The sequence below is a fragment of the Lampetra planeri genome, chromosome 29 (assembly GCF_965212315.1).
Source record: "Lampetra planeri chromosome 29, kcLamPlan1.2.h2, whole genome shotgun sequence".
NCBI classification, from domain to species: Eukaryota; Metazoa; Chordata; class Hyperoartia; order Petromyzontiformes; family Petromyzontidae; genus Lampetra; species Lampetra planeri.
This window is the reverse complement of record NC_136135.1, coordinates 6,848,345-6,875,423: the sequence shown is the minus strand read 5'-3', so window position 1 is coordinate 6,875,423 and position 27,079 is coordinate 6,848,345. Positions and strand designations below refer to the sequence as shown.

Genomic DNA, 27,079 nt, shown 5'->3' with positions numbered 1-27,079 from the left:
TGCCCACTCTGTCACCCTGCGTACCCCCACAAGTGGTGCAAAGCGTCGGTTTTGCAAGCTCACCGTTTGGCGCACGTGGCTGACAATTTTGTATTTTTAAATCCTTTATATTAAGTTCACTTGCTTGCTTGCGCGCTTACGACTGTGCAAATCTTTCGGTCGTTTTTTAACCCACTTCCCGTGATCCAATCGAGCTGACATTTTGCACACAGACTCGTTGTGCGCGACAATTTATTTTCGTGAAAAAAAAATTCCAAAATTTTACACTTTTTAGGAAAAAATATATTATATTTAATTACCAATTGCTTAATGGTGGTAGGCAATCATCTGACCCATAGGTGGCAGCCATCTCAAGCCAGAGGACGAGAGGACTCTAGCCGCCACGCATATAAAGGATTTATAGTGAAAAACTTTGTTTTTACGGGTTAATTTTTTAATACGTGGTGAGTAATCCAAGGAAAAGGATCTCTCCCGCACGCCGCCACCCTAATTCGCCGTTCGGCTTCGTAGATTCGGCTGCGCGAGTGAAGACACCCATGAAGGATCACCTGGAAAAGCGGGCGACCGCGTCAGATCTCAGAAACTAAGCCTCGAACGGTGCTTGGTAGGGTCGACCAACGTGCCTACGTGAGGTTTTGTCGGCCGCGTGGCTACATCACGGGGAGCAGCGCCCGGTGCAGCCAAAATACACCATTGTACTGTTGTACTACGCTGCTATGCCTGTGCTCTGCTGATGAGAGGCAGGAGTTTCAAATGCGATCCAGAGTGTTTGCTTGCTTGAGCAAATGAACCTTATGGAGGGATCCCGGGGTCCCGAATAAACGGAAGTAAAAATCGTAATTAACTAATTTATTTTTGTCGACTCCATCCCACCGCGCACATAAACGCCGCGACCCGCCTGGCGCAGATCATTCTGTTGTCATGTCGTGTCCAAGCGCAGCGACGAGGACGAATGCGCAGAAGAAACACAACTTTGAAACTGTGAGTAGCGCATCGTATAGAGCTCGTCGAGAGGAATAGATTACCGTGTCGTTCGCCTTCAACATACATAGAATGACGTCGCAACGCAGTTTATGCGGGGGATTAATTGAACCCGGGGTCCCGCTATAAGGTTCAAATGCTTGTTGATATAATTGGTCGGGAATTCAAGAGGCTTATGGAATTGCTCACTTTCAACTCGTATGTCGAGACAGAATTGAGTTCTCATTATATTGAATTTCACCCAAAATGCTCCATGGCGTAGATTGTTAATACGAATTTAATTATTCACTCCCCTACAGACCCTTCATGATTGAACGAATTATGACGATCCGAGATTTCTCAATTTTTTTCTCTCCTCTTTTTGCCATTTTAGTTTTATCGTTTTCATCTCTCTATTCACATACATATGCTGTATTCTCCATATTATAAGACCACACATTTCTCCCCCGTAATATAGCAAAAGTTGGGTGTGCGTCTTCTAATCTGGTGGCGGTGCGTGTGTGTGTGTGCCACTACATTTGTATAAACACGGACACCGGGCACACGTTTGGGGTGCATCCTACTTTCACAACAGTCTTGTAATCTGGAGAATACAGTAACAATATTAAATATACATATAATTAGCATAAACATTTTTCTCGCATGTAATCATTTAATGCATGTAGCCTTAGCTTAAGCCTCGATTTTATTGACGAATCAATTTTATTTACACACCATCACACATAGAAAGAGACTCGTTAATCCACGGGTCGTTATATATAGAGACTCCAGAGGTTAAGACAGGAGGGGAGAGGTAGGTCACGACCAGGTCGTAGGAAGAGCAGAGGAAAAGGTGCGACCCGCCCCCCCGCCTTCTGCGCCACCGGCCTCCGGCGTGGTTGCAAGATTAACGGCCGGCTGGGAGTTCGACGGCGGAAGTTTTGTTTTTGCGTGACGACGGCCAATCGCAAGGTAAACAAACTGGGGCGAGTAACAGGAAAGGAGACTCAATGGTGGTCTACGGAAGGAACCGGAAAGCCTCGCTATCGCGTTGCGTTCCGTCCAGCGAGACGTCACGCGCTCGTGTCCCCCCCCCTGCCTGAAATGCACAAGCCGCCGTACAGAAATAGACGCAGATAATTCTGTTTTGTGTTGTTGTTGTTGTCGTGGTGGCGGTGGTCAGAGCAATGGCAATTCCCGTTTATCTTGAGGTCCCTCGCTCGCTGTTGTGATGTCTCTTTAGGAATGTTTTTTTTTCGCTTTTACCCCTTTTCCACATTCGTCTTGTAATCATTCAGGCAGTGGCGTGTCGTTGGATGCGGGCATTCACCGTTCGAAACTCTTGCAGCTAGCATTGCATCACCCTGTGTCGGAGAACGGCCATGGGAGGTGATGTCACGAAACTGTTGTTGAATTTTCTTTGTTTGGTCTCTATGCGAACTCGGGGCACATTTTGTTACACGTCCTGCATATATTGTCACGTGTTAGTTTTACCCTGAATGTTACTTCCCATTGGTGGAATAGTGAGAATGAACTGAGAAGCCAAATTGAATGTGATGGGGCTTTTCTGTTACCTGCTTGATTTACTGGACTCATGGACATCTGTGAAAAAGAGCCTCAAGCTCATTGGATTCTTCCAGTCGAAATAAAGATGACTAAATAAAGATTCTGATTAAAAAAAAAAGTAATTTTCGACTACGCTGCATCCATTCACTTGTAGGGGTATAACAATTACCAGTAATTGATTAAAATATACTTTTACCCACTTGATGCATGCATGGAATTGTGCGAGTAAGAATTGATTATTTGCACTTTGTATACCTTGTTTGTAAATTACTTAAGTGACCCGTACTGCCATTAGAGGCTGCTATATTCACCAGATTAGGAAAAAAATATCTTATTCTTCAACAGATGAATGAACCCGAACCGTGATGATTCGTCTAACTCACAAGGCCCGAAGGATTAAACAACCCGCTTACACTGCGTCGCAGACAAACAGACAATTTAAATTCTCACAACTGTAAATGTTTGCTGAGAATTCAACGCACTGCACTTGACAACTCCATTTAACCACGGACATCTGGCCAAATTCTCACCGAGCACCTCAGCGGTGCCAGCTCAGCACCCTGACCCCTGAAGGGCTGACATGTGCCGGGCCACGAACCCGTCGTCAGGTTTCGCTGTGCTGATGACGCTCGCAATGTTTTAACGAGCGGCTGCCACGATGCCTTGCCGGCAACGTGCCGTTGTTCTCGGACCCGGCAAGTTAAAGGGGCGCCGCGGTGGTGAGATGTTAACTCCCTCATCTGGTATGCTGGAGATTGTACGCTCAATCCCAACCCTGACGCCTGCTGTATAGTTGGAGTTTGCATGTTCTCCCCGTGGTCGCGTGGGGTTTTTTTCCGTGTCTTCCGGTTATTCCCTCCACATTTAGAATCAACATGCATTTAAAGTATTCGGCTGCTATAAATTTCCACGTGATAAGCCACTTAGTTCAGCTATCATTTGTGGCCAGGTCGCTTCTGAAAAAGAGCTATATAGTAGCTTAGTGGGCATTATCTGGGAAAATAAAAAGTTTAGTTTAGTTTCACCTTTGTTTAATCGCTTGCCACATCTCTGGTGAGCACGAGTGCCGCCTAGTTTTCAATACTCACCGCAGCCAAGTCCCACGGCTAACTTTCATACAAGCATGCCAGACTGTCCATGTATTTCGTCACGCGTAGTTCTGGATTCTACGTTTTCTGGTTTGCGATAAGTGAACTTTTTTTCTCTCTCTCCGAAATCCCCCGCGGACTGGCCATTGTTATCCTGCCGCTAGCACGGCCCAGATTGGGATTCATCTTCTTGGTTCTTTCGGTAAAGTCACGTAGAATGGAAATAATAAAATAATAAAAATAAAACATAATATTATTTCCATTCTACGTGACTTTACCGAAAGAACCAAGAAGATGAATCCCTGCAGTCACGAAAGCTTTAAATCGAAAAAAATCAGATTGGGACTGTTCGTAATTCAGTTTTTGGCTGGGGACCTGGATGTAGTGGAGGGATATGAAGATAGATTATGTCAGGGCAGGACACAGCTGCTCTGTCTGTCAGATGTGCAGAAAACAATAATACATTTTTTTCTAGATTTGAAGCTTTCGTGACTGCAAGGATTCATACTCTTTGGGTTTTTTTCCGGTAAAGTCACGTGGGTAAAACAATAAAATTGAATAAATGAAAACAACTAAATTAAATCTCGACGTTTCGGAGGCAACACAAGCCTCCCTCATCAGGTATAAAAAGGCACAGCAAAATAACTGTAGTGACAGTTATTTGTGGTGAGACATTGTCGTGATTTAATTTAGTTGTTTTCATTTATTTTATTTTATTGTTTTACCGACGTGACTTTACCGAAAAAAAAGCAAAGAGTATGAATAACATTTTTATTATTATCAAAGAATAGCGCCATTTTAGCGCATGCAGTTTGTTGGTGAACAATTTGGACAACATGTGGGCCCTTTCACCAGCAGTCCACGCCAGGAGTTGAAAATAACGCAGCCGTTGAAAAATTTGGATGCGTGAACGCCGATCGTATCATTTGAAAAAGCCGCGCGATTTGCTTAAGACTCTCTGTTCCTTTGGTCCATACGAATAGGAAGCCAAGTTGGTGGGAAGAGCTGGCTTTGTGTAACTGCTGCTCAGTAACATGGCTCTCCATAAAGTAAGACTTCCAAGCCTTTGTGACACCAACGCTTTTACATCCTAAAGGACAATATTGCATATACAGTACTGTAATCGCATACATTATACAGTCCGCCACCTTAATTTGCCATTTATTTTAGGAAAGGTCATAGGCAAGCAAACACACACTTTGTGTTAAAGGTTACATTTAATGAGATCTCCGAGTACATTTAGCTAAATTTGAATCTTAATAGAAAGCGGTCAAGCGTACATGTTGGAACAAACACACCGCTATTTGGGTTTGTCCGCTATAGATTACATTTTCTAAGAATGGCATTTTCACGCTACCCGTGCCACTGATCCAGTGAGGATAGGGAACATAACGAAAAAGATTAATTGCATAAAGCGGCGCGTTATTCCCTCGGCTGCTCCGGATTTTGGCAAATAAATCGTTCCCGATCATCGTTGGGACGCTCCTTACAGTGCGGCGATGGTGTCTCACTAATCCGGGACGGGGCCGGGTGTGCGGAGCTCTGAGCTGGCGATATCGGTAAGCCGATTGTGCCCTGCGATCACGTTATAACTCCCTTCCATGTGGCTAGGAGATGTTAACTCTCTCGCCTGGTATACAGGAGGTCTTGGGTTCAATCCCGACCCTGACGCCTGCTGTATATTTGGAGTATGCGTGTTCTCCCCATGGTCGTGTGGACTTTTTTCCGGGTCCTCCGTTTTTTCCCCACATTTAGAAGCATGCCCCACTTAATTTCCTCAGAAAGCAAATGTGAAGTTTATCATTTTTTTTCTCGTGATCATCAATGTTTTGTTCTTTCCTTCTCTCGGTGTAAGTCTGTGTATGTGTCTGTCAATGCTGCTGTGTATACTGTTCAGCATTCGTCCATTTTCATCATCGGCGTGGTGAAATAGTGGTACAAGCCCCATGACCATCACACCATTGGGGGAGGGAGGCCTTCATCCAGCAGTGGATTGACAAAGGGCTAGATTTTTCATCTGCTACTGTTGCCAGAGTGAATTCAGGATAACACAAATGGATAAAAGAACACGTGCAAAAAAAAACAACAATTGGTGTGAAGCTCCGAGTGTCAAAACTATCATAAATACGTTTAGTCTTTAACTTAATTGGGATTGCAGCTCTGACACAAAAAAAAACTTTGGTTTGTTTTGAAGTGCAACAAATGATCGTTGCAGAGTTGTGGCCCTTTTGGCGCTATTGTAAATGAAGAGGCCTACTGAATAAGTGAAGAGACCTCATGAATAGTTGAAGAGGCTCTCCGTACACTGTTCTATGTTGTCATTGTGGGTCCACTCTCTGACACAAGGCCGTCCACTGCTGCCATAATTTCCCGCACCTCCGATTAGCACATTTGGCTACGTACGGCACGAAAGAAGTTCAACATAAATATACGCTCCAAGCCTGGGGTGTTTCATTCAGACGCTGTCTTCCCGACAGACCTGTTCTTCACCTGAGGACGGCTGCTTGCGTTGTGGCCGAAACGTCGTGAGAATTATTTTATTATGTTTTATTTTTATTCTTTTATTATTTCCCTTCTACGTGACTTTACCGAAAGAACCAAGAAGATGAATCCCTGCAGTCACGAAAGCTTTAAATCGAAATTTAAATTCAACATACATACGTACGTAAAGAAGGCGGTCTTTGGTGTAGGCCAATCCTTTTCAAGGACAATACATATATTATTATTATCAGAGAATATTTTTTTGCATGTTTTGCCACAAGTACGTGTGGTTAATGCAGACGTGATGCCTTGCAAAAGGTATCTGTTTGGTGTTTGAACATCTTAACACCTGTTTTATTGTCAGAAAGGGTAAAACCTATTCAAATTTTTCGTAATTTTGGATACTGGTAAAAAGGTCCAAAAGATGTCATTTACCGTATTCTCTGGATTATAAGACTGACTTGAAAGTAAGATGCACCACGAACTTTGGGGCCATTGTAAAAACAAGCATTGCTTCTAATCAAGAGACTATATGGTATTGCTATGCACAGCTGTCTTGCAGAAGACGATTAGGATTGCACTGCTTTACAATAGGAAGAGACTCCTCCTGTTAGATGATTCTGAACACCTGTTGGTGTCTCCTGTCCATTAGCGTTATTAAGGAGGCCAACCCTCTCCGGAAGGTGATTGTGAACGACTGTTTTAGAACATGGCTTCCGGAAGACAAAATGTATCCTCTGGAATTGTAATCTGGTGACTATAATGGAGACCTAACAGAGGATGGCTTTGATGCCAACACAAGAGATCGGTGCCAGAAACACGTGGTCACTGCTTCAGCATATTGGCACAAGGCAGAGAGGAAAGTGGAAACAAATGGCGAAATGTGCATTGGACACTTACGGGCGATCTGCCCATGGATCGTGATGATGATGACTACTATACCTTTCTTCTTGTTTACCACGTAACATGCCAACGCGTCATTAACAAGTGTGTACTGCGTGTGTTGATTTAACGAGAGACGATATGTGTATCAGTCGAACGTTACTTGACTACAACGGAATTTTTCACACGCGAATTTTCAACCAAAAATTATTGTACATTTTGAACGGAATGGTGTTAATTTACTGTAAACTATAAAAACATAAACTATTTTTTTTGTATTTTACTCGGTAAGGGCCACTGAGCTACATAGCTCTTTTTCAGGAGCAACCTGGCCACAAACGATGGCTCAACTCTTAGTGGCTTATCACCTGGAAATTTATGAAAGGCAAAATATTCTCAACGCATGATTCTAAACGTGGAGGGAAATACCAGAGGACCCGGAAAAAAATCCACGCGTCCATGGGAAGGACACCCAAACTCCAAATATACAGCAGCAGGCGTCAGGGTTGGGATCAAACCCACGACCTCCTGCATATCAGGCGAGGGAGTTAACAATTCACCACCGCGGCGCCCCAAGTCGATTGCAATGACCGTAAGCAATGGCTGAACGGTCGGTAGCAAATGGCACCGGTGAGGGTTGTCGAGGGGACGTGTCCTAGCGGTACCTTGTGCGTGCGCGTACAGGAAGTGCTGCGCTTTGTTTTACTTGGGGTGCCCCCCCCCTGGCCTGCAGGTTTGTGCTTATAGCTAATCTGTGTATGCAAACTATTAATTGACATCACTTCTGGTCAACGAGTTCCCAATCAATGAGTGATTATTGAGGTGTGGAAACTCCCCTGCACAAGGGAACGTCGTGGCTACAGCAATTTATTCACCAAAATGTTTATATAAAAGTCTACTATTAATAATTTAGCTTGTTTAGTCTCGAATTTACACAAATCGGTTGTGGTCAATTCCTCCACGCCCACACCCCCCCATGACCTACGGACCTAAACCACAGCCCTCATTTCCGGCCACTCACAATCCACCAGCCGTGGTGTCGGCTGGGTGGGTGGAGGAGCAGTAGTGGTGTTAAGAATCCCAGGGTATGACCGGGTCGTCTGGAAGACATACAATAACGTGGACTCTGTCCTGGCGAATCAAACCTCGTTGAACCGGAGGCAGACTATTTATTCAAGTGTTGATTAAAAGTCGATGTAACGTCGCGTCTCCGTTTCACCATTGTTGCGGGGAATGTTAACAGAATTCAAAGGCGATGCGGTGTTAAAGAGAGAGAACGGTTATTCACTGCTGCAATGAGATCACTACCCCTCCAACGCCCACACATTTGGGGAATTTATACGTTGAGCGAGTAGGCAACTTTTGGGGATTATTTTTTTTACTATTCCAGAATTATGCACACCATCTTAATGTATTAGCGAATTGTTTCACTTCCACATGGGTCATTGTTATCATTATTATTACTACGACGACGACGCTTGTTTAACCAGGAAAGCCCCAGTGAGTCACGGGGAGATCTTTTCCAGGAGCGTCCTGCTAAGCGTGTAAAACCCCTCTGGAGTCAATTTTCGGGTAATTCCTTTCAGCATCGGGAAGTTTTGCCAAACGCAGTAGCAGTTACACTGTGGTTTTTTTTTGCGATAGGAGGGAAAACGGAGAACTCGGAGGGGAAACTCATGCGCGACAGGGAGAGAGAACGCACGAAACGCCATGCAGAAACGCACCCGAGTCGGGAATGAAACCCAGAGCCTTCCTGCTGTTCTGGCGCGCACCCTGCTGTCAAGCCCTTCAGGCCGTACCTGGCATGTTGTGGCATTTGCGATGGCTGCACTCCCACTTAACACGTGATCCCCCCCCCACATTGATGAAATGCTAGAAGTTCATTTGAATCGCCACCCCTCTGACATCCGCCACCGTTTTATTTTTAGTCGTCCTATTTCGACGTCCTGCCTTGGATTCTAACCGCCGTTCGGATGACCAGATTAACTTCGCCACACTTCGGTGCGTTTATAGTGCCGGTGCTAAAATTGGGGCGTAAGATGGGTTCGCGGAGCGTGAGCGGGGGCGCATCGCCTGAAATGGGGACGATAAATGAGCTGAATCTTCTCGAGTTAAGGAACTCGGAGTAACGCTCGTGCCTCACCGCAAGGAGGACCTGGGTTTGATTCCAACTCTGGTGCCTTGCGGTGTGGCGTTTATATCTTCTCCCTGTTTTAAATAGGTTTCCTGCCATAATTATAAAACAACAACATACATTGTAACTCATATTAACCAAACATCCCAACGCTGAACAGTTACATGTAAACTACTCAATTGGGATTACACAGAGCAGCATCTCACCCTGCTGGGAAAGCTGGGCAGGACCCTCTTGACAAAGAGTTTTGAGACTCCTGAGTGAAACTTTCCTGGGTCATAATCATCATCACCACGATCCATGGGCAGATAGCCCGTAGGTTTAACACGTAGGCTTTCGCGACCAATATTCATAATTCTGGCGAATTGCCCGATGATGCTGGATGCAATTACCAGCGAAACGTCGTACTCAAAAATTGTAAATGTTGTGGTTTCACGCTTCAACACACCGGTGGGCTAAAGTAGTGAACTATTTGTCTTTTGTCAACGTGACACTTTTTTGCTGATTGGCCGTGTCGGGTGGTGGAGGGTTACGACACATTTATAAATAATGCGATCTAACCCAAAAACCTTTATTATGAATAGCCCGTAGGTGTCCACTGCACATTTCATCATTGCTTTCCACTTTCCTCTGTCTTGTACCAATATTCTCAAGTAGTGGCCACATGTTTCTGGCACCGATCTCTTCTGTCGTGGTCAAGCCATTCTCTGTTAGGTCTTCCTCTTTTTCCTGTTCCTTCCATTTTTACCGAACAACACACTTTTAAACAAGCAGAATAATAGAAATAGGTCAGGTTATTTTTGCTGTTGTTGCTCAATCCCTAGGAAGTGCTGGCATTATATGAGAATTCGTGATTCAGGATAGACGAAGTCGGAGACAAAATATGTAAGTTTGACTTGTTTGATTATTGTGATTGGATTATTGCATCAACCGAAATGGAGAGGTTACCCCAGAAATACATTCCAATTTTTTTTTTCTCCAAATCTACTTTTGTAGTGTGGTTTCATTTCGGACAGTTTAGGTTTCAATATCACTTTTGCAAACCAATGTCCCGTTGCTGCCTGCGTGAGTAAGTGCTTTTGTTGGAATGTCAAATTTTAATATGTGTGTGTGCGAGTGTGTTATCTTTATTTTTGAAAGCACACCAGGTGGTGCGCTCCAAAGTGCGCGTTTCATTGTGAAGCACGAGAGACACTGTAGTTTTCAAACATTTTCTGAAAAATACCGTCGTCGGACCAAATTGTCGTGACGCGTAGTCCTGTCTCCCTCAATCACTTCAATCGTTCAATTAAAATTGAAAAGTGCTTCGTGGAAAGCAGGGGTTGTGTCCGATATTTCTAGAGGCCTCAAACCCCCTCCACACCCCCACCGCGTTATTGTTAGGACTCCGTATCTGTTTAATCTGTCAGAACTAAAATGCTATTTGTCAACTTTCATTTTTGTATGCAAGATAACACAAACACACAAAAGAACACACGCGGTGCATATTTGTCCAATTTGAACCCCGCCGGGCAGTGGTAACGCTCGTCATTCGTGTCCCCAGCAGATGGAAGGTGAAACGATTACTTTGCATTTTTAGTTGCACTTTTATTTATGTATCTATGTTGAATTTCTTTCACGCAATAAATAGCCAAGCGTGCACATCGGAGGTGCCCGGGAAAGACAACAAACTAAACACAAACATAAGTTCTAAAGAAATTAGTTTCCACTCTAGATTTAAAAGTGCACAGCTCCAGTGGCTTCCTAATATCGGAAAGGAAGAGCGTTCCAGACGGCCGCAGAAACACATCTGAAAGCGCGCAATGCAGTGACCGTTGTTCGATGGCGAGCCCAAAGCCACGGAGTTCATGTGATGGTTTATGCTCCTTGGCAAGCTCAACAAGGTATTGTGGTTCATTTGTGGCAGGCACTTTGTGTGTAATTAGTGCGACCTTATTAACGTATTCGTTGAGCAACTCGGCGAGAACTTGATGGACATGGCTGGAACTTGCAGTACCTGTCACGACACGTGCCAACTAATTTTTGTACACGTTTAAAATTGTACTCCTCCACAAACAGACCTTAACTCCTTCTAATAAAGAGAGCTCGTACGGAACACGTAGTTTGGTAAAACGAGGGCACTATAGTGAAACAGGATTCACACGTTGTGCAAAACGTTGTGGTTTTTGTGCAACTTTCCACCGCTAGCGTTGGTTACGTACAACTGTACTGCGTCCGCCCAGTAAAACCCAGGAGACTTTAAACAACATTCGATTTCCGATCACCCCAGGTTAAAGTTTACAGAGGAATACGCACTGCCATTCTTATTCCCTGCACCGTCAAATTTTGTCTAATGGAATATTGTGTTTTTTTTCTTTTAACTCGTATAGTTTTCGTTTTTTCCAAATTTTATTCCAATTCTTCTGGTGGTGCCTTGCTATTATATATCAGACAACGTGTCCATTTTGGAACTCGCGCAAACCAGTACATCGTGCCCATGTGAGAGAGAGGGACAGGCCCCTGGAAGATGTTGTAGACCTACTTCTTATATCCCTTCAAATGACCTCTTAGCCACACTTAAAGCCCCTGCACTTTCCCATGCAGCCTGCTATAGATATTGTTTATTGCTTCGGAGTCAAGGCCATCAGGTTTAATTCTCAGAGCTGGAATTTTTGCCACAGTCATTGCAAAAACAAATTTGGCGTGATGTTTTTTTTTAGCGTGCAGTCATTGGCGAGCGGATGGAAACCATCAACTCGCTACGCTAAACCCATTTTTCAATGTCAGTGCTGCTTTCCATAGGTCTGTATCATTCCTTTATTATTTATCATCTTGGGTTTAAACCCAGGCTCTCAGCAGTACTGGCTCAGTGTTCCGACTGCTTTGCCACACAGCCAGTAGGAATGAAAAGCAAATGTAATACTATTTTTATGCGTGTGTAAAACATATTTCCTGGCTGTCTGGTAACCTTTATTGAGGAGTTGATTTGCTCAAAATATGCAGATAGTCCTTGGTTTGCGCATGCTGACTCTATCAGCATTGCGACACTGAAATCCGAAGAGTGAACATGTTGGCATTTGCAAGGCAGGGTGGGGGTGTGTGGGTGGCCGACTGTGGGAAAGCGGCATTGGAAGGTTTGGTGGTAATACAGTACTTTATTGGTCACGTGTCTGTCCAAGGCCATGACCTTTGAGAAGAGAGTCTCTACCCCGATCCAAAAGAACGCACCCGCATGAGAACGAAGCACCCATTTGGAACGACGTATTCATTGTCGTTAACAAAAATCAACAGTGCATTGGTACGAACAACAAATGCGTTGTTGGTGTGGCCCTGTGCACGCGTGCACGTAATCCACTCTGGCTGCGGGTATTTAAGCCACACCTGCCCAGAGTTATTTGCCCACCGACTTGCCGTCTTGAACACGGAGAGTCTCGGTGCTAAATGGTGAGCGGGGTGAATCATAGCACCTTTCCACGAACTACTGTAAACGAGAAGCTGACTGGGCGAGTGGGCAAACCCCGGACTACCACGGCAACTGTACCAAGCCAGGCCCTGTAAGTGGGCCGGGGGGAAGCGCTCTTTCATAAGGGAGCTGTGCGCTCTCTTTCCCGGGATTGCCCTTGGCAAATTAGGAGTCGCTGTGTCACGCGGTCAAAGCGGAATCGTGATGAGCTGTTAATGCCGTCCATCGCTCGGGGAAACTTTAGAGGCAACGACAAAAAATTAATATTTGCGCAATCGCTGCCCATCTAGCTGCTTTGTTTCTATTTTAACACATAGTTGCCGACCAGGCCCAAAGGGACAAAACATGTCAAAATGGCCAGCAACAAAATGGCAACTATCACAGGTGTAACGAATAAGATTTTGCACGTTTCATGAAGTGAGCAAGGTTATGGGAAATTTGGAAAATAGATGATGGGAGGAAATTCCAAAGTGGAGGACATGCGGGAGAGAATAAGCAGAACGTTGAGCTTCTTAACCTGCAATTTCAGTTTGGTGGTTGAACACATCACGGATGAGATAAAACATTCTGGTAGACCGAGTATTCAACAGGAATCGGTGAGTGATGTTCACTAGAACAGTAACCATTGTGTTCGTGATAGAAGATTGATAACGGATGCGACTGACCACCGGTGGAGCGAGTGGCTGACTGGAGTGAATTGGTGAGTTCTGGATCATCAATCGGCCTCTCTGCTTTACTCTGAAATGTAAGAATTGATGGGGGCAGGGGGTGGGGAAGGGGTAGAGACGTACTGCAGTGAGAAGAGTGGGAGTGGCTCTCTCCCCATGGACATGCAATGGTCACCGAGTGTCGGGACAATCGCACGCGGACCGGCGCCGTGATGTTGGTTGTGGATAGGCCCAGGCTCCTTGGGCCACCGGTCATGGAAACACACGGCAGGAGACTTATTAGTTGGAATGTTGGCTTGGTTGTTCATAATCGATGGAACATTTCGGTCTCTTTTCAGGAGAAAAATAATGTTTGTCCCCACCTTTGCCATATTGTCAGTGATTTTTTTAAATTTCTTTTTTTAAAGGAAAATTGTGACTTTTGTTTCACAGCATCAAGACAAAAGTAACAGCCCATTGTCAATCTACTGCTGGGTGAAGACATGTCCACAGAATGGGAGCTGTTTTATCATACTTCACCATGCGGGTTGGTGAAGGGTTGGCCCACGACCGATTCGGTTATCATCATCATCATCATGACGATCCATGAGCAGATAGCCTGTAGGTATTCACTGCATATTTCGTCATTGGTTTCCACTTTCCTCTGTCTTGTGCCAATATGCTCAAGTAGTGGCCACATGTTTCTGGCACCGATCTCTTCTTATGTCGTCGTCAAGCCATTCTCTGTTAGGTCTTCTTCTTTTTCCGGTTCCTTCCATTTTTCCAAACAAGCACACTTTAATTTTTCCTGTTGTCCATCCAACATATGTATCGAAATAGTGCTAGTTTCCTTTTCATCACTGCCCGCATCATCAGATCTTCTTTTATGTGCAACCTTTTTATGACGTCTACTTTTTGCGTTCAGCTTAGATGCAGCAGTATCCTTCTGCAGCAATGCAAAACGGGTGCCAGTGATGCAGACGTCACTCGCCATGAATCTCAGCTGTGGCCCTGTTCGTAGCGCAGTGTGCTGATCACCGAACTACCGCCCTCTATCCCATCATCCAGCTGACAATTAACACCCATAATCCGGGTTTTTTGGGTTAGGTAGTGGTAAAAAAAACTCTGTATTATGGATGATATTGGTCGCGAAAGCCTACGTGTTAAAATGCCAATTTACACGTTGCACACCCACCTCTCACCGCCGATTCCGCAATAGAAGTTTGACCGAGCAATGTGCAACCACATTTTCCCCCCCTCTCTGTCTACTGCGATCGTAGAGCTTTGACTCATCCGGATACGATCACCAACAAAGCTTGCATTGGGTGCAAGTGTGTGTGTGTGCGCGCGCGCGTATTGCTCTTGGCTTTGAGGGCCACTGGAGAAAAATGTGATGCTCTGTTGTGAACAATCGAGAGCTTGTTTGCGCCGCGGCACCACATGTGTGATAAATTAGATAATGCCGCATTCCACTTTGTGGATGGATCTATTCATCACTGTGGAGCCTCTAAATGGGCAAACAATTTTGAAATTAGAAGCTCTGCATAAGAACACACACACACACGACAGCAAAGCTGAAACAATTACGAGAACAAACACCGGCCGGTCGTCTTAACGAGTGCCTCATGTTCAATTATTTATTTTCTAAACCTACAACAGGAACGGAGACAAGTGCCTTCCAACGGTGGTGGCTACGCACACGCCTGTAATCCATCGCGGGAGGCAAGGGTTGGTGGATCACGGAAAATGGAGGTGTCGAGGTGCCATACTCTGGCTTGTCGGGAGAATGCGGTGCGGCAAATGAGGACTCCATCAGTTTTATCTGTTTGGAATAGAGTGCACGCCTGTCAACCATTTATCAGTGCCTACTTTACTCTGAACCAATTCAGACCTTTTTGGTCACCCCGTACCGTTATAAATATCAATGTTCATCCGACAAAGTCCCATCACACGGGAGAAACACAAACAAATAGACTTTCTTTTTTGTCCGTGAAGAAATGGCTGTACGCCGTGTGGACCTGAAAAATCAATTTCCCTGTACAAGAATACGGGTACACCATAGTGTAGAATACGGGTACACCATAGTGGTCCCGTATTCTACATCATCCGCACCAAGTTTACACAACAAAGGCTCATTTCTAACAGCGTGCTTCAGCCGCACCGAACCTCACAAAAATAATATTCAGGGCCTACCTTGGCTCCTCCCACCCTCAACCAGTATACAGTATATAAAAATACGGGTTTCTTGAAATTTCTATTACTTGATACAGCTATCGTGCTGTGACTGAAGACGGAAGCTTGTGTTGCCTCCGAAACGTCGTGATTTTTATTTTATTCAACTTTTATTAATTATTTTTTTTTACCTACGTGACTTTACCGAAAAAAACCTAAGAATATACACCATAGTGGTTGACAGGTGTAAGAGTGAGCTGCCCCTTCGTGCGCACGCGTTTTCTCCGGGCGCTCCGGTTTCCTCCGAAATTGCGTAAACTCATTCATTGGCCGAAAACACCTAAATACATAGAGGCACCACAGAGCTTGGGGATGAATTTGGCGCCGGTTCATCACTTGGCCGATTCCTTTCTCTGCTCGTCTGCAGATCCTCGCACGCACCTCCCGAGTCGTTCTCTCTCTCCGACGAGGGCAAGTGAATCCAGTGCGGCGCACTTCAGATGATGTGACCCTGCGAGTCACATCATCTGAACGTCGCTTTTCAAAACAAACAGCTGCCGCGGGGTTCTGGGATATACTTCAACTTCCTTGGAGAAGGCCAAGCGTTAAGAGCCCTAGGTCAGTTTCTTTCAGGACACACAAAGATTTATGGGGGACTATTTTTTGGTTCTTTCGGTTAAGTCACGTCTAAAAATAAAATAATAAATTAAAATAATAGCGACGTTTCGATTGCTACACAAGCAATCATCATCAGGCATATGGGGGACTGCGTAGGACACGGGGGTCCGCGTGGTGGTCGGTGAGCTTCGGCAATGTGTTGGCACCTGCTGCGTTCTATTTCCTGCGCTGAGTGAAGGGATTACTCGAGATGTGTACCGCTCCCGAGTCTGAAAGTGAAGAAGGACATAGTTTTCCCCCTTTTGGAAACGTGCATGACCAAGTGTGCATGCTGGGCATGTGACGATGTGAAGATGCGTCAGTCGGTTCTAGCACTGGCACGCGAATCTGAGTGCGTGCTTTGAGAATGGGGTGTTCATGATCCGTAGGAGCGATATATTTATTTATTTACAAGGTAAGGGCCCGCTGAGCTACATGGCACTTTTTCAGAAGCGACCTGGCCACAAACGATAGCTCATCGAAGTGGCTTATCATGCGGAAATGTATAGAAGCCAAATAAACAAAAACCCCGGAGGAAAAAACCAGAGGACCCATGGAAAAATAGACGCGACCACGGGCAGAACATGCAAACTCGAAATATACAGCAGCGGGCGTCAGGGTCGAGATCGAACCCACGGCCTCCTGTATACCAGGCGGCAGAGGTGTGGACTCGAGTCATGTGACTTGGACTCGAGTCAGACTCGAGTCATGAATTTGATGACTTGCGACTCGACTTGGACTTGCATAACAATGACTTTGTCCCACCTATGAGATGTGGACTCGAGTCATGTGACTTGGACTCGAGTCAGACTCGAGTCATGAATTTGATGACTTGCGACTCGACTTGGACTTGCATAACAATGACTTTGTCCCACCTCTGCCAGGCGGGGTAGTTAACATCTCCTAGCCACCGTGGCGCCCTTATGCAAGTGCGTTGCTCGTGTTTCATTTACTCTTAGGACGCGGACATAACTGTGCAAATGCGACGGACAGTTCGAGAAAATGCAAATGAGGCCGTAAAAACCGGAGGCAACAAAGAGACCGGATTCTTGAATCCGTTAGCGGCCCCCCGATTCCTGAGTACGCGGCGAATCGCTTTGGGAGTGAACCGTCATGCATTCCGGTATAAATGCGCACGTAACAGAGAGTTTACATGCGTAGAAACAAGCATGCCCGGTTTTCATATCCAGTTCTCATATCCAGTTCTGTAAATACCACACAGTGCAAACCCAGCCATTTTAACCTCCACTTCACAACATTGTTTCTCATTCCGGTTTCTGCTGTTTGTTTAGTAAGCGATATGCTTTGCGCCAGAACCGAACACAATGCTAATGTTTGTGTTAACGATCCAACCGATAGTTGTCCCCCCCCCATCAGACCCTCCCGCCCCTCCACCGACTGGTGATTAATGCTTGTGCAGCGAACAAAGAATGCTCGTGTTGTTGCTGTGTGTGGCCACTGTGGGCGGCAGTAGAAGCGCCCTCTTTGAATCCAGAGTTTCTAGCACGGTCCTAATATAATGCAGCTGGCATGTGCACAGCTGCCGCTTTTGGAGAGCGGCCGCCTGGCAAGTGGCTTTGGGCAGCCAAGCAGGGCAAGCCCCCGCCGCTGCCCGCTGGCTGCCACCACACTCCGTGATCACGTGTCACATCTTTTTGTCCGCTCCACCATCGATATTCTTTCTTTCCGTCCAGCTCCGATATGAACGAGTGCCTGCGAATGTCCCCGGAGTGCGGATTTGCGAAACGCGATCTGAAGCGGGCGATACGACTCTTCCAGGCCATTATAAATACAAACAAGAAATAATTTCCTTTATAGTTTCTGTGCCGTAAGTTTCAAACAACAAGTAAAAACGTGTAAAAGTCGCGCATGGCCACTGTGCATATGCGAAAAAACCACCAGCAGTTCAAGAACAAGTGCATTGTGGTCTTATATGGTAAAATTGCCTCTTTTATTGTGCATTTCTTGTGCATTGTGGTGTTTGGGTTTTCCGACCTGCACTTTGTTATATGGGGGTGTTTCTCGTCGAGTACAGATGTGATTTCTGCGCCGTGACGCCACTTGTGATATTATTATTATTTTCATGAGCTAATATTTTTGCGTTATGTTGCTGGATGAACGTAATTGTTGTGTTCCTCGTGACTGGGTTTCACCTACCTGGTGGCCGGTTTGCTGTTCAGCAATGGCCACGGGCACGATTCCCGTAATCCAACCACGCTTCTTCTCGCAGCACAATTACAAGACGGAAGAACACGACCCTCTGCAATTATCTTAATTATTATAATCCTCGCAAGCTCCCCGCGTGCACGCTTGACGCTGGTGGGTATTGTGTTTTGCACGTCTTGAACGCAGCAGAGCGCACTTGTGTCGAACATCCAGTCCAAGGCTATGAATAGCGGTGTATTCAATTCCTCCCAACGTGCGAGGTATTTCGTGAGGATGTTGACCACGTGCGCGGGAAGATGTGACCACAGGCATGGTGCTGGTGGCCACCTCCCCCTTCGTGTGTCATGCAGGCCTTTTTAGGGGCTACTTGCTAAGAGAACTTGACCCGAAAGTTTGTTGAGGCTATACATGGGTGGGGGGGACCTTTGTCTTTGCTACGTGTCGATAGCTTCACCCAAGGGGCTTGAGTTCCCACATTGCTATATTTTTAATTTGCTCTGTACCTTTCAAAGAGACTTTGTTACAGTTTCCAACATGCAAAAATAAACGTTGGTGTGAGTTATTTAAACCCCCCCCCCACCTTTGTCCACTCAGCAATGTCGATCTGCAGGTCGTGTGTGGTGAGGGTAAAAGTATGGGTACACCCACCTCTCCATCATGTTGGGGCAGCATGGAAGAGCAGGTGTTATACCCCTTAGAGCAGCGTTCTTCATTGCAAGGCCCGCGGGCCACTGGCGGCCCCTGGTGGCCTTTAGTGCGGCCTCCGACAATACACAAATAGTGAGAGCACCACGCAGCATCATCGTGCTGCTGTCATACCCCAATGGTTTCAAGTGGTGTGGCGGCGCTCGCACTGATGATGTCTTATCGGCGAAAGTGGCCACCCCTCTGAAAGTTGGTGAAGAACACCGCTCTAGAGGGGCTCTGTTTAGCCGTCTCTAGAGGAGACATTTCTGTCAGCAGTGGCGTGTGAGCAAGCAATTGCAGCGCTGTGCCTTTACCTCCTTGTAGTCTTATTCTGAACTGACTTTGGTTCTGGGTTAAAGCTGTGTTGAGCAAGTTTAGAACTTGCATTGGAGAAATGTATTTGTTGTCTCTGGGCTAAAATAATGACACCGCAGGCAATGCAAAGCACTTGGGGAAGGGTGTTGAGGCTTGAAGCTGGGTCCATGCAGTGAGGTGTGCAAGTTGGCCGCATGCAACTGAATCACCTGTGTGTGGATGTCTCTGCAACCTGTTGTGAGCAGTTGCACAACCAGTTGCTTGCTTACAGTAGAGACGGACTAGATTTTCAAGCATCAAATCTGCTCGGCGATTTACGACGACGCATTTCACCACGTGCACACATTTGCAAACTGCATTCGGTCATTGCAACCCTGAATACGCCGTGCAATTTAATTCTTCTGAAACGTATCGCTCAGATGTGGATAGAGCGAGTGATTAAATCGCGTGATTTTTAACGTGATTGATCACTCTGCTGAGTGGGCCCGGCTTGATGTTGTGTTCCATGCAGGTATAGATTCACTGATGTTCACTGTTCAATATTTAGATGGATATCATGGCTTTTAGCAAATGTTCCAGGCTTTCTAGCATTCGTTGGACTTTGAGAGGCAGTTGCTAAATGCATGCCATCATTTGATTAAAGATGGCCACAAATAATGCCTCAACGAAGTGGCTTATTAATGTGGACATTTATATCAGCCAAGCACTCTAAAACGCACGTTGATTCTAAATGCTGGTCTCCTGCCTGTGTATCTACCCCCTTGGCCACCGTGCTGTCCAATTTGTATGCTCCAGCTGTGAGAAGCTTTCCAGCGACCCACCCGCATTCGTATACCAGTCACAAAACAGTTTCTCAGCTGCCGCTACACTTGCCAAACTATCGTTCTTCGCTCCCAGCAATGTGCCTGGGCCATTGTCCCCCCCCCCACCCCTTTTACTCGGTAACGATCGTGAGGTTGCTGTATTTTCCGTTTGATTTTTAGACTGATACGAACATGTAAATGAATTAAGCCATTCATTCCTACGTAGCAAATTTACATTTTTATTTATTCCATGCTTTTGAAGAGTTTCTCATGCTTACTGCGAATAACGAAAACAGGTAATCATTTGCAGCAGTGTGTTATTTTGCTGCTTCCCGAACCCGTGTGAGTTGAGTCATCGGTGTTATCTAACAAAATTTTACCACAGGGGGTGGGGGTGGGAACGGTGGGGGGGGGGGTTGCTAGGGGGGAGGGTTGGAGGGGGCAGGACCATTTCACATTTAATTCGCCACTGACGTTCGCCCTGGCCGGGTATGAAACTCTGATCGCTGGGTTCGCAGAACACGGTACACTAACCACTGCTCCTGCACTCCGCCATCCATATTGCCGTGGATTCAAACCAAAAATAAGCAAATGTGTTTGCAAGCACAACATGAAACACGTCCTTTAACGCTGAGAGCCATCATTTCAGCACAGCATTTTCAGACCTCTGCTGTTTTTCCTGCGATGCTCACTAATGCGCAAGCTGTTCCCTCCGTGTCCCATGTGCCGGCAAAAATTACCAACGGGTTTACTGTTTCAGTCGGGGCCCATTGCGCCTTCTCGATTTTGTGGTCTGTCGGGTTGAGCATATTAATGACCGCCTGCCATGCCACGAGATTTTAACGCCGCCCCTCACACCGCTTCTGTTGCAGAGCTCGCTGCAGATCGCCTTCGAGGAGGATGGACCGACCCACGATGCATTACGGCTGAGCAACGTGACCTACGGGGACAGCCAATCGGACAGTAACATGGTACGTTGTGCAGACAGTAGAAGTGATCATATTTGCACGTGATTTCTATATTTACGTAAAAAATATGTTTCCCATCAGACTTCATGCGATATAGGTTCGCCTCGCTTTACACGGAAGATGCGTCCCAAGAAAATGGCACGCAAAGTGAAACCCCACTAGACAGACAGCTTCCTGCCGAGTAGCGCACACAGTACACACAAATAATGTTGTCCCACGTCCGACCGCATAGCCGCATATAAAGCGAGTTAATTCAAAACGCATTGAGCGAATTTTGGGAACAAATCGGTTAGCCGCATGTATATATATGCGAAAATCGCACAAACTGAACCCGCATAAAGTGAGGGAATACCTCGATTATACAGAGACTCCTCTACTTATGAACATTCGACTTTCAAACTTTCAGAGATACGAAAAAATCTGTCCATATGTCCAGTTGCCTGTTGGGACCGAGAGTCGAAAGTTCAACCACCACGCAACAGATGGCGGTGCTTGCTCGGTGTCATTACCCAGCATTCCCAGAATTTCTGCCTGGGCCGCCTTCATTGTCTGTTGTTGTGTTGTTGTTTTGTGTAAATGCCGGGCGACATGTTTGGAATTGACAGGAGTAAAGTTGAACAAATCGACTTAAGAACATACCTCTGGAACCTAACTCGTTCGTAAGTCGAGGAGTCCCTGTAAAACAAAGTTTTGCTCGCTGGCTTCCTGGCCGGCTGCGCGATGACGTCACCCACATCCCCACAGCGTTGAGCTCGGTTTGTGCGTCGCGCAGACATTGATGCCTCCCCTCTACCCACCGACACTCCACCCTGGCTGTGAATCCCGTGCAAATGTGTGGGCAGTGTCTCGTCTGATTAGATGTATTTTTTCAACTATGTTAATAGTTTAATTTGGCAAAAGATCTGTAAATGCATTTCCGCTCCGAGTGAAAGTTGGCTGCATCAGCTTGGCTTGCCCTGAGCTTAATAACTTGGAGCCTGCCGTGCAGGAAATAAAGATCTTATCCCTACCCACCAGTGATTTATCAACATTTGACTGTAGGTAGAACCAGAGAACACTTAACAGAATTGAGGCAGGTTTGTTCATTAAGCATAGTGGCCCCTTGTTTTTCTCTGCTCAGCGAAAAAGGGAAACATTTACAGCGGTGTTGCTGCACGTTCCCGAGTTTGGCGCTAAGATTGTCGTCGGGTTTATCCTGAGAAAATCAGAGGCTAGTAACTTTCGGGAGGTATTTGTTTCAAAAGAAAATTACAACCAAGCCAGCCCGGCGTGGCTCAGGAGGTGCCAGGTTGTTTTTTACGCTGCAGAAGCCGAGCCATGCCGCTGATGTCACGCGAAACGAATGAGTCGAGACGCACGCGGGTGATGTAATGGTGGATTTGTGGTCTTCTTTGAAATTCATGCCGCCCCATGTGTAAGATAAATAGATAATGTCCACTATTGTTGAAATATGCAAAGTTGAGCAACTTTCGATTTAAAGCTTTCGTGACTGCAGGGATTCATCTTCTTGGTTCTTTCGGTAAAGTCACGTAGAAGGGAAGTAATAAAATAATAAAAATAAAACATAATAAAATAATTCTGAGGACGGCTGCTTGCGTTGTGGCCGAAACGTCGTGAGAATTATTTTATCATGTTTTATTTTTATTATTTTATTATCTCCCTTCTACGTGACTTTACCGAAAGAACCAAGAAGAGCAATCACATTATTACTAATACTACGACGGTGATGCTTGGTTACCCAGGAAAGCCTCACAGAGTATCACGACCCTCTTTTGCAGGTGAGGGGTCTGGTCTTCGCAATCGGGTCCGGTGTTGCTCTGTGTAATCCCGATCGAGTAATTTGTAGGTGATTTTTCAACACTGGCTTGTTTTACCAAACAGCGGCTACAGATTGTTTTCTTTAAGCTATGGGAGTGAAGCCAGAGGAAAACCCACGCAGAACACGGGGTGAACATACAAACGTCTCTGCGGAAACGGTTCACAATTTGTGAATGAAACCCCCAGGGGCCCCTTCTTTTGCGTGAGGCACAAGCCTCGCCGGTGTCGCACACGGTTGCCCTTACATACATTACATGCACTTCCGGTCCGTGTAGAAAGTTCTCCAGAGCTCTGAACGGTTGCATGGTGGCAGCGCGTGAGCCACCGAGGTGAGAGAGGGCTCACGCTGGTTTGAGACCAGGACAATTTTGCCTGTGGACACGAGCACACCGTCTCTCGTCTACCTTCATCGCTCGCGGTGCCTGTAAATCCCCCGGCTCCCGTGCCCAACGCCTCATTGCCACAGCAAGCCCGTTGCCACCGTTTGGCACGGCCGCTTGGTGTTGGTTGATGGGGAGCAGGCAGGAGCCGGGGGGGGGGGGCATTAGAGACCGCCCGCGTTATATAACGTCGAATGGCAGGGAACGCAGCAGCGAGCGCCGCCTTTTCTCCCACGACGGGATAAATAGAGCGGAGCGTTGTGACCGTGGGACATAAACCGTGACGGTGAGACAGACGGGCGCGTGTGGAAAGCTTCTCCGCAGTTGTTTCCCGTTGAAGAGCTGTGACCTCTTCAGATGCGTTCATTCCTTCATCGACTTTATCTAAGGCAAGTGAGGGCCCATTGAAACTCCGTCACCAAGCGATGCAGTGCACGTGAAAGTTACAGTCACAAAAACAGCACGAAACTTAACGAAACATTCAGAAACTTATAGTGTTGGTTGTCTGCAGTGTAGCAGACGCTGCTTCATGTCTGCAATGTTATGATGTATACGCTGCTGGTCCTCCTTGGGTTATTTTTCTAAAACATCTGATGGCCGAATGTTTCTTACCCCTGTCAAAAAACCCACGATTAATTCATCAAAACAATTAAATGATTAATGATTTTTCTCAAGTGAGCATTGAGGTGGTGCTCATCGAGCCAAACAGTGGATTGATCATGGCTGGTGACGACAACGATGATGCTGATGATGAGACTATACCGTGTAGGTGGGCGTCAATGTATGGGGAGAGCGGTCCTGTCGCGGTTTGCGCACTGCACTGCGAACCTGGCGACCCGAGTTCGATTCCTGCTCGTGACTAACACCGGTGATGATGATCTGAACCGGTCCTGGGCTCCGCCTGGTGCGGTGGGTAAAGATTGGCACCCAGGAGACAAACGTGGCTGGGCGTGGTGGCTGGTCACCCACTCCCTTAATAGATGCTTGTTAACAGCACTTGCCCCCAACAGTCTGTTAAGGCTATACTCGGGATCTTTGTCTTTATACCGTGTCGGTGGTGAGCATCAGGTTAGCACATGCACGGGCACCGAATATGATTCTCCAGGTCCCTGACCCCCATAGCCACAGCAAAAAATGCCGGCAGGCTTGGAAAACACCGAAAGCAAATAGAGTAACTGCGTGATTTAATCTGCGGCGCTCGTAGATTTATTTAAGTCCCAACTTGCTTATTGGATACGAGGACTGCGTCCAGGTTCCTGGCAGCTATTCCTGCAAGGTTCCCAGGGTCAGGATCTCCTGCTGTATAATTGACGCTCAGATTTAAGCACGTCAGAAAACAACGTTGCTTATTTTGCCGCTTTATCCCCAGCCTTTTAGATTTGCCCTTCCAAAAGAAAATCTCCTAAACATACGAGCCAGAAAGGCCTCGGCGTTGTTTGTTCTGTCTCTAAAAACAAATTCTGGCCTGCCGTTATTAAATTGTGGTTTACGGTTCATCTATATTTATTTTGAAGTTTCCATATAAAAAAACAAAAGCACAGGTGTTCTTTGTAGATACGCCGCGCGGACTGGAACCGCCAAGGCTTGCAGAAGTGTTTGTTATAAATGATGGGCTTTTAGTTTGTTGTCCTTTGTTGCCCTTGCCACGCACCTTCGATTTAGCATGGTTGGCTGATGCGAAAGAAGTTCAATATATACACGCGTGCCACCCGCGTTGATAGAAATGGTGGTGGTTCCCGGTCGTTAGCCCGACCGCGGTAGGACGGTGAGCCCAGACGACCCCGGATGGTCCCTCAATTTGAGGGTGTCTTGCTCTGGGTTTGGTACACGTTACCTGCTGCTTCTCCCCCCCCCCCTCCCTCTTTGGAATCCACTTTAAATTCTGGGTTCTTGAATGAAAAAAAATGGTGATGGCGCCCACCTATGTATGTTCAACTTCTTTCGCACCTTACGTAGCCGTCTGTGCTAAGTGGGAGGTGCGGGGGGAAAAACAACAAACTGAACGCAAAAAGTAGCTCAATCGAGATGATTTGAATGTGCATAGCTCCAGTGGCTTCCTAATATCGGAAGGAATAGCCTTCCAGACAGCCGCAGAAGCGCATTCGAAAGCGGCGCATGATGCGGTGACCGTCTTTGTTGCGAGGATCAACGGAGTTCGCGCTATGATGGTTTTCGCATCAGGGAAGCAGGCTGAGGTTTTTCGTTAAAGTTCACGAGTTCAGTGAACTACAATGATCAAATGGTTGTGGTGGGGGGGGGGGGGGGTGGAGGGGGGAGTACTCTAGACGGAGTGAAACTAAAATGAACCATCGTTGTTGCAGTGGTATCTTGTCCACACACAATGGCGACGACGTGAGGGTCGGAGGAGAATCTGAATCCGATGAGCTATGAAGCTCTTTCATAGATGTCAAGTAGCAGCAATGCACAGCAGACAAAAGCCTGTGCGCGTCGTGTTGGTGTTCACGGTTGAAATTGTGTCATGATATACATTGTATAAATATACTTTTCAATATTGCCGAGTTGACACTTATACAACCACAGCAGAAAACAACAACTTACATTTGTAACGCGCCGAAAGCGTAACAAACGTCTCAGAACGCGGAAGTCCACACGATGGACAGCGAGGGACGGATTGGGAGGGAGAGAAAGGACCCAATTTATGTGTCCCAAATGAGTTTTTTGTTGCGATTTCTTTATTGGAGGTAATCGAGTAAACATCTATTTTTGGTACCTCGACTTGTATTTTGACAATGCATAGTAACATAAATACGGGGGTGGAGTGGTGGCACAGTGGTTAGCACGGCGCGGCACTATGAACTCTCGACTTTCCGAGTTCGATACCAGGCCACGGCTAATTTCCGTGGTGAGTGATTTCTGATCTCATGATCTGGTCCTGGGCCCACTCACCCCTTCAGCAACTCGCACTGATGCAGCATCGCTAAGTGCGACCAAACGACCTGCGTCACTTACACGGCGTGTTGGGGGGAGGTGGGGGGCGTGGGCGGGCACCAGGCCTTCATCCAGCAGTGGATCGATATGGGTGTATGCACTGTGATTCTAGTAACGTAAAACATATCGCCACGTTTATGATATTCATTTGAAAAATAGCCTTCATCTCGTACCCCCCCCCGCTCCCTACGGCACGGCATGGCCGGTGCGTGTAACGCATGTGGGCGCTCTCTCTCTCTCGAGAGAGAGAAAAAAACAACATTGCTGAGCTCGCCGTTCGTAAGCGCTGACGTCAAGCGTTGTGCGGCGCGATTTGCTGGGGCGGGGGCGGCCTGCAGTAAAGCGATTGACTCAGCAGCAATTAGCGGGGACGATCGACCTCGCGCGGCGGCGGTGGCGGCGGCAGCGGCAGCACTTAAAAGGGAGCTCGCGCACCACTGGCGCTGAACCTCAGTGTCAACGCCTTTGCAGCAACGCACGTGGTCCGTATTTCGATGGGTTGATCGGATGATCGATTGACCGATATGAGAATGTGTGCAAGTGCTCAGGTGGAGTGATAGATGTCAGGAATGTGGGAGATGGTGGAGGCCTTCATCCAGCGGTGGATTGATCATGGCCGATGATGATGATACATTTATTATATTTACCGAGGAACGTCTCGCTGAGTTTCAAGACTTTTATTTGCATGAGCTCATGGGAGATAACTGGACGAATTCGCGTTTTTATAGAGTGCCATTTATGCAAACCGTGTCGCACAAAGCTGCACAATCCGCAACACGCAGGGGCGCATGTATGTCGGGATGATTTCAACCAATTAATGAGCATTTATACATGTGGAAGGAAACCGGAGCACCTGGAGATAACCCGTCCGTGCGAGGGGGCAACACTCTATTCCATACAGGAGGGACAGTTGACATCTTTGCTGTTACCGCCTTCTGGCAAGCCCCAGAGTGTGACACCTTGA

At 46.6% G+C, this 27,079-nt stretch overlaps 1 protein-coding gene across 2 annotated transcripts in view; it reads left to right on the top strand.

Moving 5' to 3' along the window:
• C2CD2L (C2CD2 like) overlaps positions 1 to 27,079 on the top strand; it is a 92,620-nt gene that overhangs the window by 32,434 nt on the left and 33,107 nt on the right. For both annotated transcript variants that reach the window (XM_078608198.1, XM_078608197.1), the window contains one exon: positions 20,873 to 20,971. In XM_078608198.1, coding sequence (XP_078464324.1) covers positions 20,873 to 20,971 — 99 coding nt within the window. The remainder of the gene's footprint in view (positions 1 to 20,872; positions 20,972 to 27,079) is intronic.